The following is a 15,695-nucleotide window of genomic DNA, read 5'->3' as shown; positions in this document are numbered from 1 at the left end:
CCTTTAAAAAACTGCAGTTTTCTTGTGGAAGTCTTTGTTAAGCTATTTCACGAGGTTTCTTTTTCTTCTAGTGCCTGTATGGCTCCAGAAGCAACACTGTCAGTGACTGCTTCAAATGTAATAGTAGTAAAACACTTTCACTTGGAAATATCAAATGATACAAAACCATTATTTATAACTCTGTTCTCTTTTATATGGCGAGTTCACTGATTGCAATCAAGTGGCATAAACCAACCCTCCACTAGAGGGCACATACAACATAAACTGTTTGTTCAACGTTAGATCGTTGTTAACGTTACCAAGGTCAAGCACAATACAGCATAAACCTATTCCTGATAGATGTATGAGTCCATTCTGCACTGTTTAGGATCCATCTGGTTACATACTGAATTAAAATGTTCACTCAGCAACTGTTGGCTTGCTGGGTAGTAAAAGAGTACACGGCACACACACTTATTTGAATGCTAAAAATTCCTGAAGGATGCCACGATTTGAAGATCAAATATCCGGTTTACCTCTAGGTGAAAAATGCCAGTATAAACATTTCCGATATTAGCCACCATGTATATGGGGAGAGGAGGGGGTTAAATGGTCTCCCAGACAGTCTGCCTAAATCTGACCATGGATACTGGGGTTGTGTATACATATGTATACGATTTGCCAATGTGTGCATGGGAACACACATCCCCATGTAATATGTGTGACTATATAATACATAAACACACACACACACTGTCCCTATTACCTACGCAGGATGCATTTATACAATAGCTCAAACGTTTGCATGTGTAGCCCGCGTGCTGCAGATGCCAAGCTCTGCGAGACGGCAGCTCCCCACATATGTGCAAGCAGCGCTCGTTGCGTGTTACAAAGGAGACCTGCCTGCAGCAGCTGTGCCCTGAGTGAGCCATGCCCGCTGGAGGGGCGCGGGCTCCGCCGCAGGTTTGTGTGCAGAGAAGGGGCCTCGCGTCTTTTCTTCTCCTCCGGCTGTCAGTGATGTCATGCGGAGGCAGCCGCCGCGGCGGGGGGAGGAGGCGCTGCAGGTTCATGTGTATGTAATGAAAAGGCAGTTGACAAGCTGCCAAAACGCACGAGAGGGAGAAACTGGACCCACTGGATTTCGCAAAGCGAGTCGTCATCTGCAGCAGCTCCATGGCGAGGGAGGAGGGAGCGGCGGCCCCGGCCTCTGCTGCTTCAATGTGAAACCCCAAGCCAGGGGTGGGGGATCCTAGGGGGGGCACAGGCCAAATACAGCCTCCTGCGGCGCGCGATTGCTTCCCCCTCGCTGGGATTTACCCTCCGCGCGGCGGCGGCGGCAGCAGCCATGAACTCCGCGGAGCAGACCGTTACATGGCTGATCACCCTGGGCGTGCTGGAGTCGCCCAAAAAGACCATCTCGGACCCCGAGGGGTTTTTGCAATCGTCTCTGAAAGACGGGGTGGTGCTGTGCCGGCTGCTGGACCGCCTGCTCCCGGGCACCATAGATAAAGTAAGTGCATGTTCCTCTGCCCCTGAATCCCACCCCCACCCAGCCTTGGCGTGTGTTTGTACCAGAGAACGAACACACACACACACACACACACACACACACACACACCATGCCCCCCCCACCCCCCCGCAGCATGCACAGTCCCATAGGGTCTAGGCTCACGCAGCTCAGAATGCACCGTGTGCTGAATAATGCATCCACCCTGCAGGGTGTCAGATGCACCCCGGCTCCCGTGGCAGCTGAGCCGGTGACTGCAAAAGCCAAACGTGCAGAACGAGCCTGTGACACTAACGCCGCCCGCTCTGTGGGCAGGAAAGGGGCGCCCGGGTGGGGTGGGTGGGGGGCAAAGCTTAAGCGCCCCCGCCGAGAGCGCGCGGTGCTTGCTGCACGCAGCCACATGGGCTGATGAACCCGAGAAGACACGTCCCCGCCCTGATTCCCCTGGCCCCGGCCCGGGAGCGAACCGAGCCGGGATTAGATTTACGCACTTTCCTTTGTGCAGTGATCCCCCCTCACGCACCCCACCCTTGAAAGCCCGGGCAGCGGCAAAGGAAACGGGCGGCCTTTCCCCTGTGCATGCGGCCGCCTCCGCCAGCCCGCCGCACGCCAACCTCCTCCAGCGGGGAGCGCTGCGAAGGCGCCATTGCCCGGGGCTGGGGGCAGAGGAGGGGGCGCAGGCAGGCGCAGAGTTTCCAGCAAGGCTGGACTCTAGTCGGTCACGTTTAAAGGGACAGGAGCCTGGGCTAGTCCAGAGCTGTGGAATCACCTCCCCGTGTGCGGGAGAAGAGGAGATTCTGCTCAGTGGATAGGAATGAGGTTATTTTTATGTGGCTGTAATGTGTTAGCCTCAGTACTGGTTTATTAAAATGGCCAGATAAAAACAATTTCCCAATCAGACATCGTCCTGCGGGAACCACGTGACACGAGGTTATTTAGGAAAATGATAAAGAAGAGTGTATTATATACCCTGTGGTCATCATTATTGGTTATGAAGTACTGGCAGTGGCTAGGTGCTGTGAAGGCGGAGTCCTTGTCCTGCGTAATTTATAGTCAAAAGCCCCGATTTCATTCCTGTGGGTGCACCTGAATGGAGCCCCAGTGGTTCTTTGCAGGCACTGGCATCCACCCGATTGCAGGATTGGGGCCTAATTAGAGGTGAATATAAGCAGGGAGAGTGGATGAGCCAACAAGTAGTGTGCTCAAATGGTGAGCTGTGTTAGGTCATAGGTTTTTGGGGTTTTTGTGTTTCACAATTTTGGTGAGATTATTTTATGGGGAGAAAATGCCTCTCAATATTAAAATCTTAGCTGTATGTGAAGGAGAAATGTATACAGGATCAGATGTATCCATTTCAACCTTCCTTAGGACATTCCAAAACCAGTCCATATAACGTTTGGAATACTAAAAATGTTTCAAACAGCACACGATGCACTGTGACCCAGTCTCAGTAAACATTAGAGGAATGTTTTTAAATACTAGAAATAGTTTTCATGAGGACTGTTTGTTTTTGTATTGTTTGGGCCTTTTATTGTTTACCTATCACTCTGAAGATCCTACTTTTTTCAGAGTGACATAAAAATGGCATTACAGTTTTATTTTGCATTGTGTGAAAAATACAAACATATGGTGTGAAATAACTTTCATGCACCATGTACACTTATATACAATAATTCCTCTAGTATTCCAAATAGAGAGGATTTATTCCATGCCCAAAAGAGGCTACAGTACTTGGAATGTTCAAGTTGAAACATCAGGGCTTTATTTACCAATTTTTATTCAGAATATTAGAGGAATTAGTGTTTGTATGGACACCGTGTTACATATATTATTTTTTCTACAGAGCACATATGCAAACTTTGATATACGTATCAGCACTTATTTAAAACTTTGCCTTTATACCATACAAGATAACGAGGGAAAGAATGATGAAGAGCGTTTGGTGGGCCGATGGGGAACCCATTGTTTTTTAAAATACAGTATGATAAATGAGGCAGAATGGCCTAGTAGTCAAGGCACTGAACTAAAATAGAAGAGATCTGAGCTCAATTCTTGTCTCTGCTACAGACTTCTATTATTCTTTATTTGCATTGCCATTGCAGTGGTGCCCAGGGGCCCCCAATCAGGGATTAGATCCCATTGTGCTAGGCACTGTATAAACACATAACCAAAAAAATATTTGGTCTCTGACCCAAAGAATATGCAATCTAACGATGAGACATGGTAACAAGGGAAAGTGACAAACAGAGGGCTGAAGCACAAAATATCAATGAAATGCATATGAGGAATGTGATAAGCAATGGTCACAGCACATCAGCGAGCTAATCGCTCTGTGCCTCAGTTGCCCATCTGTAAAATGGAGGGGATAGTACTACTCCTAACAGTAATTAATATAGCACGAGACACATACAGAGTTCTTTTCAAATCTGGGCCTTGGTACTTTACTCCTTGGCACCCAAAAGCCTACTGACTTAAATGGGCATTTTGGAGGCCCAAGAAATGTAGGAGTGGGCCCATAAACTAAGGCCTTGTCTACACTACAGAGTTTTGTCGACAAAAGTCAGCTTTCATTGACAAAACAGTGGATGTGTACACACTACAATGCTCCTTCTGCTGACAAAACCCTCCTGCTTTGCTGACAAAATAAAATCACCTTGATGAGAGGCATAAAGCTTTTTGTGGCAAAGTTATCTCGACAAAGGTTCAGTGTAGACCAGGGATCGGCAACCTTTCAGAAGTGGTGTGCCGAGTCTTCATTTATTCACTCTAATTTAAGGTTTCGCATGCCAGTAATACATTTAAACGTTTTTAGAAGGTCTCTTTCTATAAGTCTATAACATATAACTAAACTATTGTTGTATCTAAAGTAAATAAGGTTTTTAAAATGTTTAAGAAGCTTCATTTAAAATTAAATTAAAATGCAGAGCCTCCTGGACTGGTGGCCAGGACCCGGGCAGTGTGAGTGCCACTGAAAATCAGCTCGCGTGCTGCCTTTGGCACACGTGCCATAGGTTGCCTACCCCTGGTGTAGACACTGAGCTTGGTTATGTTGCTGTAAATGGCCTCCTGGAGGTGTCCCACAATGTCCATCCTGACCACTCTGGGCAGCAGTTCGAACTCCGCTGCCCTGCAGCCACGTACACAGGCATCTGCCTCTCCGCCTTTGAAGACCAGGGGATTTTTGAAATTCCGCGTCCTGTTTGTTTGGCATGGACAGCTCACATCACATCTTCCCAGCTGACCATGGCGGCTCCCCGCAGCAAACGCTGTCTCGCTTGGAGCACACCTGAGTTGTTAGATCTGCTGGCGCTGTGGGGTGAGGAGGCTGTGCAGTCCCAGCTCCACTCTAGCTGTAGGAACTTTGATACCTACAGTCAGATTTCTTGTGGCATGTTGGATAAGAGCTACGACCGGGACACACATCAATGTCGTGCAAAGATAAAGGAGCTGAGGCAGGCGTACCAATAGGCAAAGGAGTCAAACCGTCACTTCAGTGCTGGGCCAAGGATCTGCTGCTTCTATAAAGAATGGGTGCCATCCTTGGTGGCGACTCCATCTCCACCACCAAGAGCCCTGTGGATACTTTGGTGGGGCTGGAGACAGTGGACTCAACTCCGATGAGGAAGTGGTGGACGAGGAGGTCGAGTTGGAGGATGATGTGGCGCGGCGAGTCAGGAACTCTTTTTGACTCTGGAGGGGTCTAGCCAGTCCCAGCAGTCTGTCTCTGGCGTGCATGATGCAGGAGAGGAGAACTCTGGTAAGTGATCTTTTTGAGTTGTTGCTGCTCGGTTATATGAGGTAGATCTGTCCTTTGCTTTGTTATATGCTAGAAATAGGTGAAGGGATAGAAATGTACAAGACTAGCTGTGTTGGCGTGTGCTTCACGTTCCCCTGGGCAGCTTTGCAGTGCGGTGGAATAGTTTGTTAATGCACACCGAGATTTCATGGGAATCCTCCAGAGAGATCTCTAGGAAACTTCCCTGGGGGTACTCGCCAATCCTCTGTTGAAGGTTCCTTGGCAGAGCTGCTTTGTTCCTTCCTCCATTGTAGGAAACTTTCCCGTGCCAGTTAGTAATCACTTGTGCAGTGACCAAAGTGGCACACAGGCGAGAAGAATAGGGACCTGGTCTGAAGCCACACTCATGCAAGAGATGCACCATTGCATCCTTCCTTACCCTCAGGAGTGAGATACCATCTTCAATGACCTCTGCCCGTGGAAAATGGTGGCAGAATTTACAATATTGTCCCTAGTCCCTTGCAGTGATCCCCTTAAAAAAACAACGAGACCCTTTGCCACCTCTTGAGCGCCTCCCCCCCCCCCCCGCCGCCCCGGGCTGTGTGCTTGCCAAGAGACAGTGAGAAACTGATTAGTATTTTTTAAAAGGTGCATTTTACTATAATGAGTTGATGTGGTGCGTGCACTAAAATTCATTCTTCTTTTTATTGTTTCTTGTGCTTCTGCAGATGTGGACTTCAGTGGAACCCCCTACACACTGGCGGAGCACCTCTACTAGATAAGGAAGCAACCAAGGAGGCGCAAGGAGTACCTGTTTTGAGAGGTGCTCCAATCCTTAGAGGCTGAAAAACAAGAACGGAGGTTGTGGAGAGAGACTTTAAAAGAAAATTATAAAATAGACAGGCAGGACAGAAAGGAGAGCCAGGAGTGAATTTTAATGGGCCAGGAGCAGATGATAAAAGTGATGGAGGAGCAAACAGAGATGTTGAAGTCCCTAATCACACTGCAGGCAGAATTCATGCGTGCTCGACCCCCCTGCAGATGATACAGAACTGCTTTCCGTGCCCTCCCCAAACTCCTCCCACACATTCCTTGCAACTTCCAGGCCCATCTTGGTACCTGGTCACTCCACCTCTTCAGACAGCTTCCAAAATGATAGCTGGATTTACTCACAGCTATGAGAGCCTACACTGCCCTTCATTGTTATCTCCCTTCCCACCAAGCTTTTTTGTGTGGTTTATTGGTATTTAATAAAAAAAACTCGCTGAACGATAACCAATCTTTATTTGTCTCCAAAACACAGTGGTTGCTGCTGGAATGAATACACAGTGGCAATTTGATACTTTGCTGTGTAAAAATCCCAGTCAGGAATCATTAAAATTTTTATGCAAGGTGGCAAGTTAACAAAGCATGGCAGAATGCTGTATAGAATGACTCATTACTGGAGCTGATTGTCAAAATGGTGCCTCAAAGCCTCCCTGATTTAGATAGACCCCTCTTGTGCCCCTCTAATAGCCTGATATCTGGCTGCTCAAAATTAGCCGCCAGGTGATCTGCCTCCGAGCTCTTCTACCCCAGGGGAAACTTCTCACCTTAGCTTCACAAGTATTATGGAACGCACAGCAGGCTGCTATGACTATGGGAATATTTTCCTCGTTTAGGTCTAACCTGCCATAAAGGCAGCGCCAGCGTGCTTTTAATCTGCCAAAGGCATGTTCTATGGTCATTCTGCACCTGCTTAGCCTATTGTTGAAACATTCCTTGCTGCTGTCTAGGCTTCCCTTGTAAGGCTTCATGAGCCACTGGAGTAAGGGGTAGGCTGGGTCTCCCAGGATCACCATGAGCATTTCAATATCCCCATTGGAATCTTCTGGTCTGGAAAGAAAGTCCCTGCTTCCAGCTTTCTGTACAGGCCAGTGTTCCTGAAGATGTATGTATCATGCACCTTCCCTGACCACCCCACGTTGATGTCAGTGAAACGCCCACGGTGATGAACAAGCGCCTGCAACACTATGGAGAAGTACCCATTCCTATTGATGTACTCTGTCGCAAGGTGGTCCGGTGTCAAAATTGTAATGTGTGTGCCATCTGTCGCCTCTCCGCAGTTAGGGAAACCCATTTCTGCAAAGCCATCCACTATTTCGTGCAAATTGCCAAGAGCCACGGTTCTTCGTAGCAGGATGTGATTAATGGCCCTGTACACTTGCCTTAATGCAGCCCCAGTGGTGGACTTCCCGACTCCAAACTGATTCGTGACCGACCAGTAGCAGTCTGGAGTTGCGAGCTTCCACACAGCGATCGCCACACGGTTCTCCACTAAGAAGACAGCTCTCATTTTGGTGTCCTTGCGCTGCAGTGCCAGGGCGAGCACCGCACACAGTTCCAGGAAGGTGGCTTTCTGCATCTGAAAGTTTTTCAGCGACTGCTTATCATCCCAGACCTGCATAATGATGCGATCCCACCACTTAGTGCTTATTTCCCGAGACCAAAAGTGATGGTCCACTGTGTGCAGCTTCTCCGTGAATGCCAAAAGTAATCTGGTGTTGTTTCTTTTCTTGGCACACAGCAGGTCAGACAGATTTGGTCCTCATGATGTACTGCATGACCAGCTGTGATGTTTTCATAAGAGAGAGCAGTGCAGGATCCATCCTTTCAGACAGAGAAGGCGGGCGCACAGTAAACAGGGGCTGTTGAAAAATGCTGTGAAACACAGTTGGAAGCCCAGGGAATCATGGGATGGAAAAAAACTGTATCATAGGACATTGAGCCCTCACCCATGATGCACTGCAATCCATTCTGTCTTCCCACAATTCCTATCTGCAGAAGCTGATGAGTAGCGCAGTGGGATAAATACCCACAGTGCACTGCTCTCCCTGTCAATGCTAGAGCACCAACTGTGGGTATGCTCCGCTGACAGAAGAAGCATTGTGTGAACATGCACAAACAATATAATTATACCGGTTTTTGATTGTCGGCTTAACTAGCGTTAACAAAATTCTATAGTGTAGACAAGGCCTAAGCCTCGTTCATTTCCCCAAAGAGTTAGGATTGTGACTCACTAGGCATAAACAATATGAACAGACCTCATTTTCATGCAAATACCCCTAGTAATTAAAAACAGATGGGACATACAGAAAATAAATGACAGATCAGCAGGAGAGGATCTAAATAGAATGTTTGTCAATCAGCTGCTTTTTAGAAAATGGTTTTAGAAAATAGTATGTGTTTAGAAGACATCTGTCTGGGGAGAGGGACTGAAGAGGAAATTACATATAACAGTATTAATACTTTTTTAATGCCCTGCTTTTAAGGCCTTTGGGCACCATAATAAAAATTAGTGAAAACAGAAGTATAATAAACAAAGGCAGTGTGCCCATTAAAAGGCAAAAAGCTCAAAGAACAGGTTTGTCTTAAGCAGAGAAACAAGTCAATGGATTTTGATACTAGGTGGACTTACCTTTTTGTTTACAGTAAATACACAACCTCGTACACAGAATAACAAGTAGAGTTTCCTTTCAGAAAGCTATGGTTAAATTATTTTCACATTAAAACTATATTCTGTCTTCAACACAAGAAAATTATTAACTTACTAGTTTTCAATAAGTGTAAATTGAAAAAATTAGGAAAGCATTGTTACTATAGATGGTGTCTCTTATTTTTAGGCAGTCATGTGAGATCATGTTACTCTCTGCATTTCAGAATAAAACATGTCAATGCTAAACAGAAATTTTAGCATGCTGGTTCTGCTGAAAACTTTGTCATGAATATGAGAAATGAACGAAAGAAAAAACAGTTCTGAAAAGAAAATTGTTACAAGCTTTTTGGAGCACATATGTTTATACTGGGGAGCTATTCTCTTTTAAAGAGTAGGAACCTTATCACATGCATCACCATCAATGTTAGCAATTGTTTGACTGAAAAGCCATGGCTTCAAATTACTGCATTTCAACCACGTGTTTTAAATTAGAGTTATGTTGATAGTGGGAGGGAGGCAACTATTAATAAAAGTTGCAGTGGCGATGCCTTTCATTATAGGAAACATTTTCCAAATAAGTTGCTGTATCTCAGACAGTTGACCCAGTTTTGATACTGTATATAAGGATTAAAACTAGAGTGGGAACCTTCCTTGTCATGCTCCACTAAGTTTTGTTGTACTTTCGCTTGTAGTCTGTTGTCCCTATTTATAAAGAGCATTATTCTAAAGAGACTCTTATTCAGCTAACTGCCATGTTGAGGAAAAGACATGGGGATTCCTCATTGTGATCTGGCACCTTTATTTTGCTCCCCCACAACTAACAGAATCATCCAAATCACAGGACTTGGTGTTGATGGGGGACTTCAACTACCCAAACATCTGTTGAGAAAATAATACAGATGGCACAACTTATCCAACAAGTTCTTGGAATGCATTGGAGACAACTTGTTATTACAAAAGGTAGAGAGGCTGTTTTAGATTTGATTCTGACAAATAGGGAGGAATTGGTTGAGAATTTGAGGGTGGAAGGCAACTTGCGTGAAAATGATCTTGAAATGATAAGTTCATGATTCTAAGGAATGGAAGGAGGGAAAACAGCAGAATAAAGACAAAGGACTTCAAGAAGGAAGGCTTTAGCAAATTCAAAGAATTGGTCATTGAGAGCCCATGAAGCAAGTCTAAGGGAAAAAAGAATTGAGAAGAGTTGGCGGTTTTTTAAAAAAACATTAAGGGTACAAGAGCAAACTATCCCAGTGCATAGGAAAGATAGGAAATATGTTAAGAGACCACCCAGGCTTAACCAGGAGTTCTTCAGCAAACTGAAACTCAAAACGTTATACAAAAAAGTGGAAACTAGGTCAAATTACAAAGGATGAATATAAAAAAACACCAATACCACAAGCATGTAGGGGCAAAATTAAAAAGACCAAGATACAAAACATGATTAAACTAGCTAGGGACATAAAGGGTAACAAGAAATATTTTACAAATACATTAGAAGGAAGAGGAAGACCAAGACAGACTAGGGCCATTACTCAATGAGGAGCGAAAGACAATAATAGAAAACACAGCAATGGCCGAAGTGTTAAATTCCTTTTTTGTTTCAGTTTTCATCAAAAAGGTTGGCAGTGATAGGAAAACTAACATAGTGAACATCAATGTAAATGGGGTAGGATATGAGGCAAAAATAGAGAAAGAACAAGTTAAGAATTACTTAGACAAATTAGATGTCTTCAAGTTGCCAGGGCCTGAAGAAATATATCCTAGAATAGTTAAGGAATTAGCTGAAGAGGAGATCTCTGAGCCATTAGCGATTATCGCTGAGAACTCATGGAGGACAGGAAAGATCACAAAGGACTGGAAAAAGGCAAATATAGTACCCTACCTATAAAAAAGGGAATAAGGACAACCCAGGGAATTATACATCAGTCTAACTTTGGTATCCAGAAAGAAAAAAGAGCACATAAACAATCAAATTTGTAATCATCTAGAAGATAATAAATTGATAAGTAACAGTCAACATGGATTTGTCAAGAACAAATCATGTCAAACCAACCTAATATCCTTCGTTGACAGGGTAAGGAAGACGGTAAGAAGCAGTGGATGTGATATATATCTACTTTAGTAAGCCTTTTGAGACTGTCTCACATAAGCCAACTAGAGAAATATAGCCTAGACAAGCCTACTATAGGTAGATCAGGGGTCGGCAACCTTTCAGAAGTGGTGTGCCGAGTCTTCATTTATTCACTTTAATTTAAGGTTTTGCGTGCCGGTAATACATTTTAACGTTTTTAGAAGGTCTCTTTCTATAAGTCTATAATATATAACTAAACTATTGTTGTATCTAAAGTAAATAAGGTTTTTTAAATGTTTAAGAAGCTTCATTTAAAATTAAATTAAAATGCAGAGTCCCCTGGACCAGTGGCCAGGACCCGGGCAGTGTGAGTGCCACTGAAAATCAGCTCACGTGCCGCCTTCGGCATGCGTGCCATAGGTTGCCTACCCCTGAGGTAGATGCACAACTGATTTGAAAATTATACTCAGAGAGTAGTTATCAATGATTCACAGTCACGCTTGAAGGGTATATTGAATGGAATCCCTCAGTGATATGTCCTGTGTCCGGTTCTACTCAATATTTTCATAAATGATTTGGATAATGGCATAGAGAATACACTTACAAAGTTTGTGGACATTACCAAGCTGGGAGGGGTTGCAAGCATTTGGAGGACAGGATTAGAATTAAAAATGATCTTGACAAGCTGGACAAATGGTCTGAAATAAATAGGATGAAATTCAGTAAGGACAAACACAAAGTACTTTACTTGGAAAGGAAAGTCAATTGCACAAATACAAAATAGGAAATGACTGCTTAGGAAGGAGTGCTGCAGAAAAAGATCTGGGCGGTATAGTGGATAACAAATTAAATATGAGCCAATAATGTAGTACTGTTGCAAAAAAAGTGAACATAATTCTGGGATGTATTAGTGTTGAAATCAAGACATGGGCGGTAATACTTCCATTCTACTCAGCACTGATAAGCCCTCACCTGGAGTACTGTGTCCAGTTTTGGGCACCACACTTTGAAAAAGAGGTGGATAAACTGGAGAAAGTCCAGAGGAGAGTAACAAAAATGATTAAAGGTCTAGAAAACATGACATATGAGGAAAGGTTGAAAAAATTGGGTTTGTTTAGCCCGGAGAAGAGACGACTGAGAAGGGACATGAAAACAGACTTCAAGTACATAAAAATTTGTTATAATAAGAAGAAGGAGATAAATTGTTCTCTATAATCTACTGAGGACAGGACAAGAAATAATGGTCTTAAATTGCAGCAAGGGAGATTTAGGTTAGACATTAAGAAAAACTTCCTAAATGCAAAGGTAATTGATCACTAGTACAAATTATCTAGGGAGGTTGTGGAATCGCTGTCATTGGAGGATTTTAAGAACAGGTTAGACAAACACCTGTCAGGGATAGTCTAGATAATATTTAGTCCTGTCTCAGTGAAGAGGACTGGACTAGATGACCTGTTGAGGTCCCCTCTAGTCCTACATTTCTATGATTCTGTGTAATAGGGTTTCACAAGTGGGAGGGCTCTTTGAAGCCCTTTGAATAGGAGGCATGCTGGGGAGAGAAGGGTTGTTGTTATCTGTGGAACAGACCCTAAGTGAGTTCCTGAAGCTGAGTGTAAGTTATAGCAACCCTGAAGCTGCTCTGATTTATGTAGGAGGCAGGGCCAGAATACAGGAGGTGCAAAGATGACTTAAAGCCACTTTGCTACTTTCCCCTTCTGTTCCTGCATCAAGCATAGCTTGGGAAGAGCAGAGGCTGGTTTAGGAAGAATAGATGGCCACTTTTTTGCTGGTTGAGACTCAAGGGAAATTTATACTCATAAGAATTTATTTTCTACATGGGAAAGCTCGGACACCAAAGTAAAATTAATCTGGTTATTTAAAGGGATAATATCAGGATTGAGGGGGCCAATACATTTGAGTCCTCCTAATCCCTTTAGGAGTGAGGTCTCTGGCCTAAATAAATGTCTCGAGTTTTAATTTTGGAACAAAAATAAATGAATTTGCTAATGACCCATAGAAAACAAATGCAGCACTGGGTATACATTGAATAGGAGCACAAGCATTTATGCACAATCACTTCCCACAAAGGTAGCCCAAGCATTCATGCGCAGCTGCTTTCCCTTAACTGTTCTCCTTGCAGGCAGCTACGGTGATTGGCAAAATGAGAATGATGTTTGAAACCGGTAACAATCATTTGTCTCTGATTTCACCCGAATTCTTGGGGCCACATTTTTCTATCAGTTACGCAAGTCTGAGGACAGAGTCTAGTGTTTTGAGGCTTTGGGAGGAAGAAAGAGAAGGTGGTTAGGAATCAGAAGAGAATGGCATTTGGAGGTGAATTGAGCTAGAAAGCAGTGGCATTTTTGTTGGGGAAGCCTGGTACTGTTGTACATACTGTGAGTTTATAGTGCTAGCTGAGAGCAGATTGTGGGGGCACAAACAGTGGAGCAGGTTGGTCCCTGTGACATCAGTCAGGGCATCAGAGTATCACCACCTGAGGTCTGTACCATGCAGATTAGCACCAAGAGGCTGTTCCATTCCCCACTGCTGAAATCCACAGAGAAACACTTTGCAGACCCTCATCACAGTAGTTGAGAGACATAGCAGGGCTGGACCTAGGGGACAGGAGACATGTTTGCGTATTTATGCACATATGGTCTCTCTCCTGGCAATAGGCTTACTTATTAGCCTCCCAAGGAGGTTATTTGTGCTTCTGGCAGGAATAATGTGCACCAGGATTCCCTGTGCAGATTAGCTCTGCTTTTGCTGTACTTTGAGGGCTGGTTACCACTTTCCCTGCATTGGCCAGAATGTGGCCCACATAATTTACCTAGAGAACATATTTTATTGCCTGTGTTTTACAGCTGCTCCAAAGGCTAACAAAAATGACAACTTGGTGCTGTTAAGGACTCATTCATAACACTTTTAGGGCCCTTTTGTCCCCTTCATACCTGCGGCTAGAGGGGATGAGAATCTAGCAGACACAGATAGAGGGGTGGTACATTGCCATTTCCACAGTGGCTCCTCTCCATGGTTCCCTGGACTTAGGCAACTGTGGCGTCAGCCAAGGAAGCACTGTATGTGTGCCAGGGAAGAAGGGAGTTTCTAGCTGGCTTTGGTGGCTCTTCTTTGAAAAATGGTCATGTCAAGAAGGGTGGGTGTGGCTCTTGGGTGACATCAGGGCTGCTGAGGCCTGGGGAGTCATGGAGAAACCCCCCGCCCCAAACATTGAAAATACTGAGCGAGGAAAATACTTTTGTAACGAATACTGCAAGACACAAGTGCTGACTTTGTAGGTGCTCCAGCCCTGGAACACCGGAAAAAAATTAGTGGGTGCTTTGCACCCACCGGCAAACAGCTTCCCCTCCCCACCCCCAGCACGTCCCATCCACTGCCGGACCTGCTGATCAACTCCTCCCCCTCCCACCCAGCGCCTCCCGCCTGCTGCGATCAGCTGTTCCACGGCATGCAGGAGGCCCTGGGGGGGAGGAGCAGGGACAGTGCGCGCTCTGGGGAAGGGGTGGAACTAGGCAGGAATATAGTGGGGGTAGGAAGAGGCAGGGCAGAGGTGGGGCCTTGGGGGAAAGGGTGGAGTGGGGGCAGGGCCTGGGGTTGAGCGGGGATTGAGCACCCCAGGGAAAGGAGGAAGCTGATGCCTGTGCTGTGAGACAAATTATTTTATTGCTATTGTTCTCATTCATATTCCCTGGACCCTGGCTGCCACAGTGCTTTCCAGACAGGCCTGGTTCAGCCGTCTCCTTTCCCCGCCAGGAGGGCAGACGGGATCCTCTCTCCTTAGCTCCTGGGTTCTCAGTTGCCCTGGTGTTACCCATCTCAAACTCAGAATACCCTCCAGCTGTGGGAGGAAAAGAGGGAGCCCTGAGCCAGTGTCTGCTGCCTGGCTCCCTAAGCCAGCCTACAGTCCTGACTCCTTGACTCACTGGTGGGCAGACCACGGTGTGCAGAAGCCAGACGTTCAAAAATCAAGTTCAAAAACTCATGAGAATGACTTAAAAATTGAGATTTTCAAAAATAATACAGTTTGGATTCTTTTTATTTACTTTCCGGCTTTTGAGCCTCTAGGGGGTCACATTTTTCAAGCTTTTCTCCAAAAAATGACTTTTTAAAAAAAAAATGGAAGTTGAGATTTTCATGCAGCCACTTGGTTCTGGAGCAGGGGCTTTAAGAAAAACACAAAATATCATGAGGCTTGTGATAAAATCATGAGAGTTGACAACCAGTCAGAAATGTACTCCAGCTGGCACCCTTGGGAGCTCTGCTCCCTGGCTTCTGGTCAGATTTGGCAATCCTGGGCTCACTAACAAGATCTATACTTGGCTCCACGGAACAGTGTATAGTTCCAGACCTTGGTGGAGAAGTACAGTGGTGGTTCCAGTGCCCCATGCTCTTCAGAGCAACCTGTATGATGTGCTGGATCTGTCCTGCTCAGGACAGACTGACGGCTGCAAAGGTTGGAAAGAAATCTCCTTTTCCTTCTGGCTACCCTTTTAAGGCCAACAGAGTGGGAGCATAGGTTAATAATCCAAATAGCTCTTCCTTTCAAGGAAACCTGGAGACAAAGAGGCAACTGCGGGAAGGCTGGGGCATGGAGAAGGAAAACAAAACGTGGGGTGCCTGGCTGCTGCAAAATGGAGAATTCTGCATCCAAAATGTTGAATTTTGCCGCTTCTTTCAAAATTTCAAATTTTGCAGCAAATGTCACTGATCCAGAATCACAGAGTACACCAGTTATGCTACTCTTATCTCTGACCCCAAAGTCTGAGATATCCCCTAACATGTTTGTATAAAATATTTCCATTACAATAAAAAGTCCTTACTTTCAATTTCAAGTGCCTGAGGGGAGGAAATAGGAATTCATTTGAATGGAAGTTAGGTCGCAAAGTAATAATGAGGCAGTAAATAC

At 45.0% G+C, this 15,695-nt stretch overlaps 1 protein-coding gene across 21 annotated transcripts in view; it reads left to right on the top strand.

Moving 5' to 3' along the window:
• The first annotated feature begins 743 nt into the window (after positions 1-743).
• The window catches only part of ARHGEF7 (Rho guanine nucleotide exchange factor 7), a 194,811-nt gene continuing 179,859 nt past the window's right edge, over positions 744-15,695 (top strand). For 5 of the 21 annotated variants that reach the window (XM_065591991.1, XM_005307595.5, XM_065591940.1 and 2 more), the window contains exon 1: positions 744-1,489. In XM_065591991.1, the coding sequence (XP_065448063.1) occupies positions 1,325-1,489 (165 nt within the window). In that variant the 5' untranslated portion in view covers positions 744-1,324. The remainder of the gene's footprint in view (positions 1,490-15,695) is intronic. The other 16 variants (XM_008173203.4, XM_065591965.1, XM_065591980.1 and 13 more) reach the window with 8 other exon arrangements.

Source organism: Chrysemys picta, chromosome 1 (assembly GCF_011386835.1).
Source record: "Chrysemys picta bellii isolate R12L10 chromosome 1, ASM1138683v2, whole genome shotgun sequence".
NCBI lineage: Eukaryota > Metazoa > Chordata > Testudines > Emydidae > Chrysemys > Chrysemys picta.
Note: the sequence above shows the minus strand (reverse complement) of the source record. Positions and strands in the feature narration are given on the sequence as shown.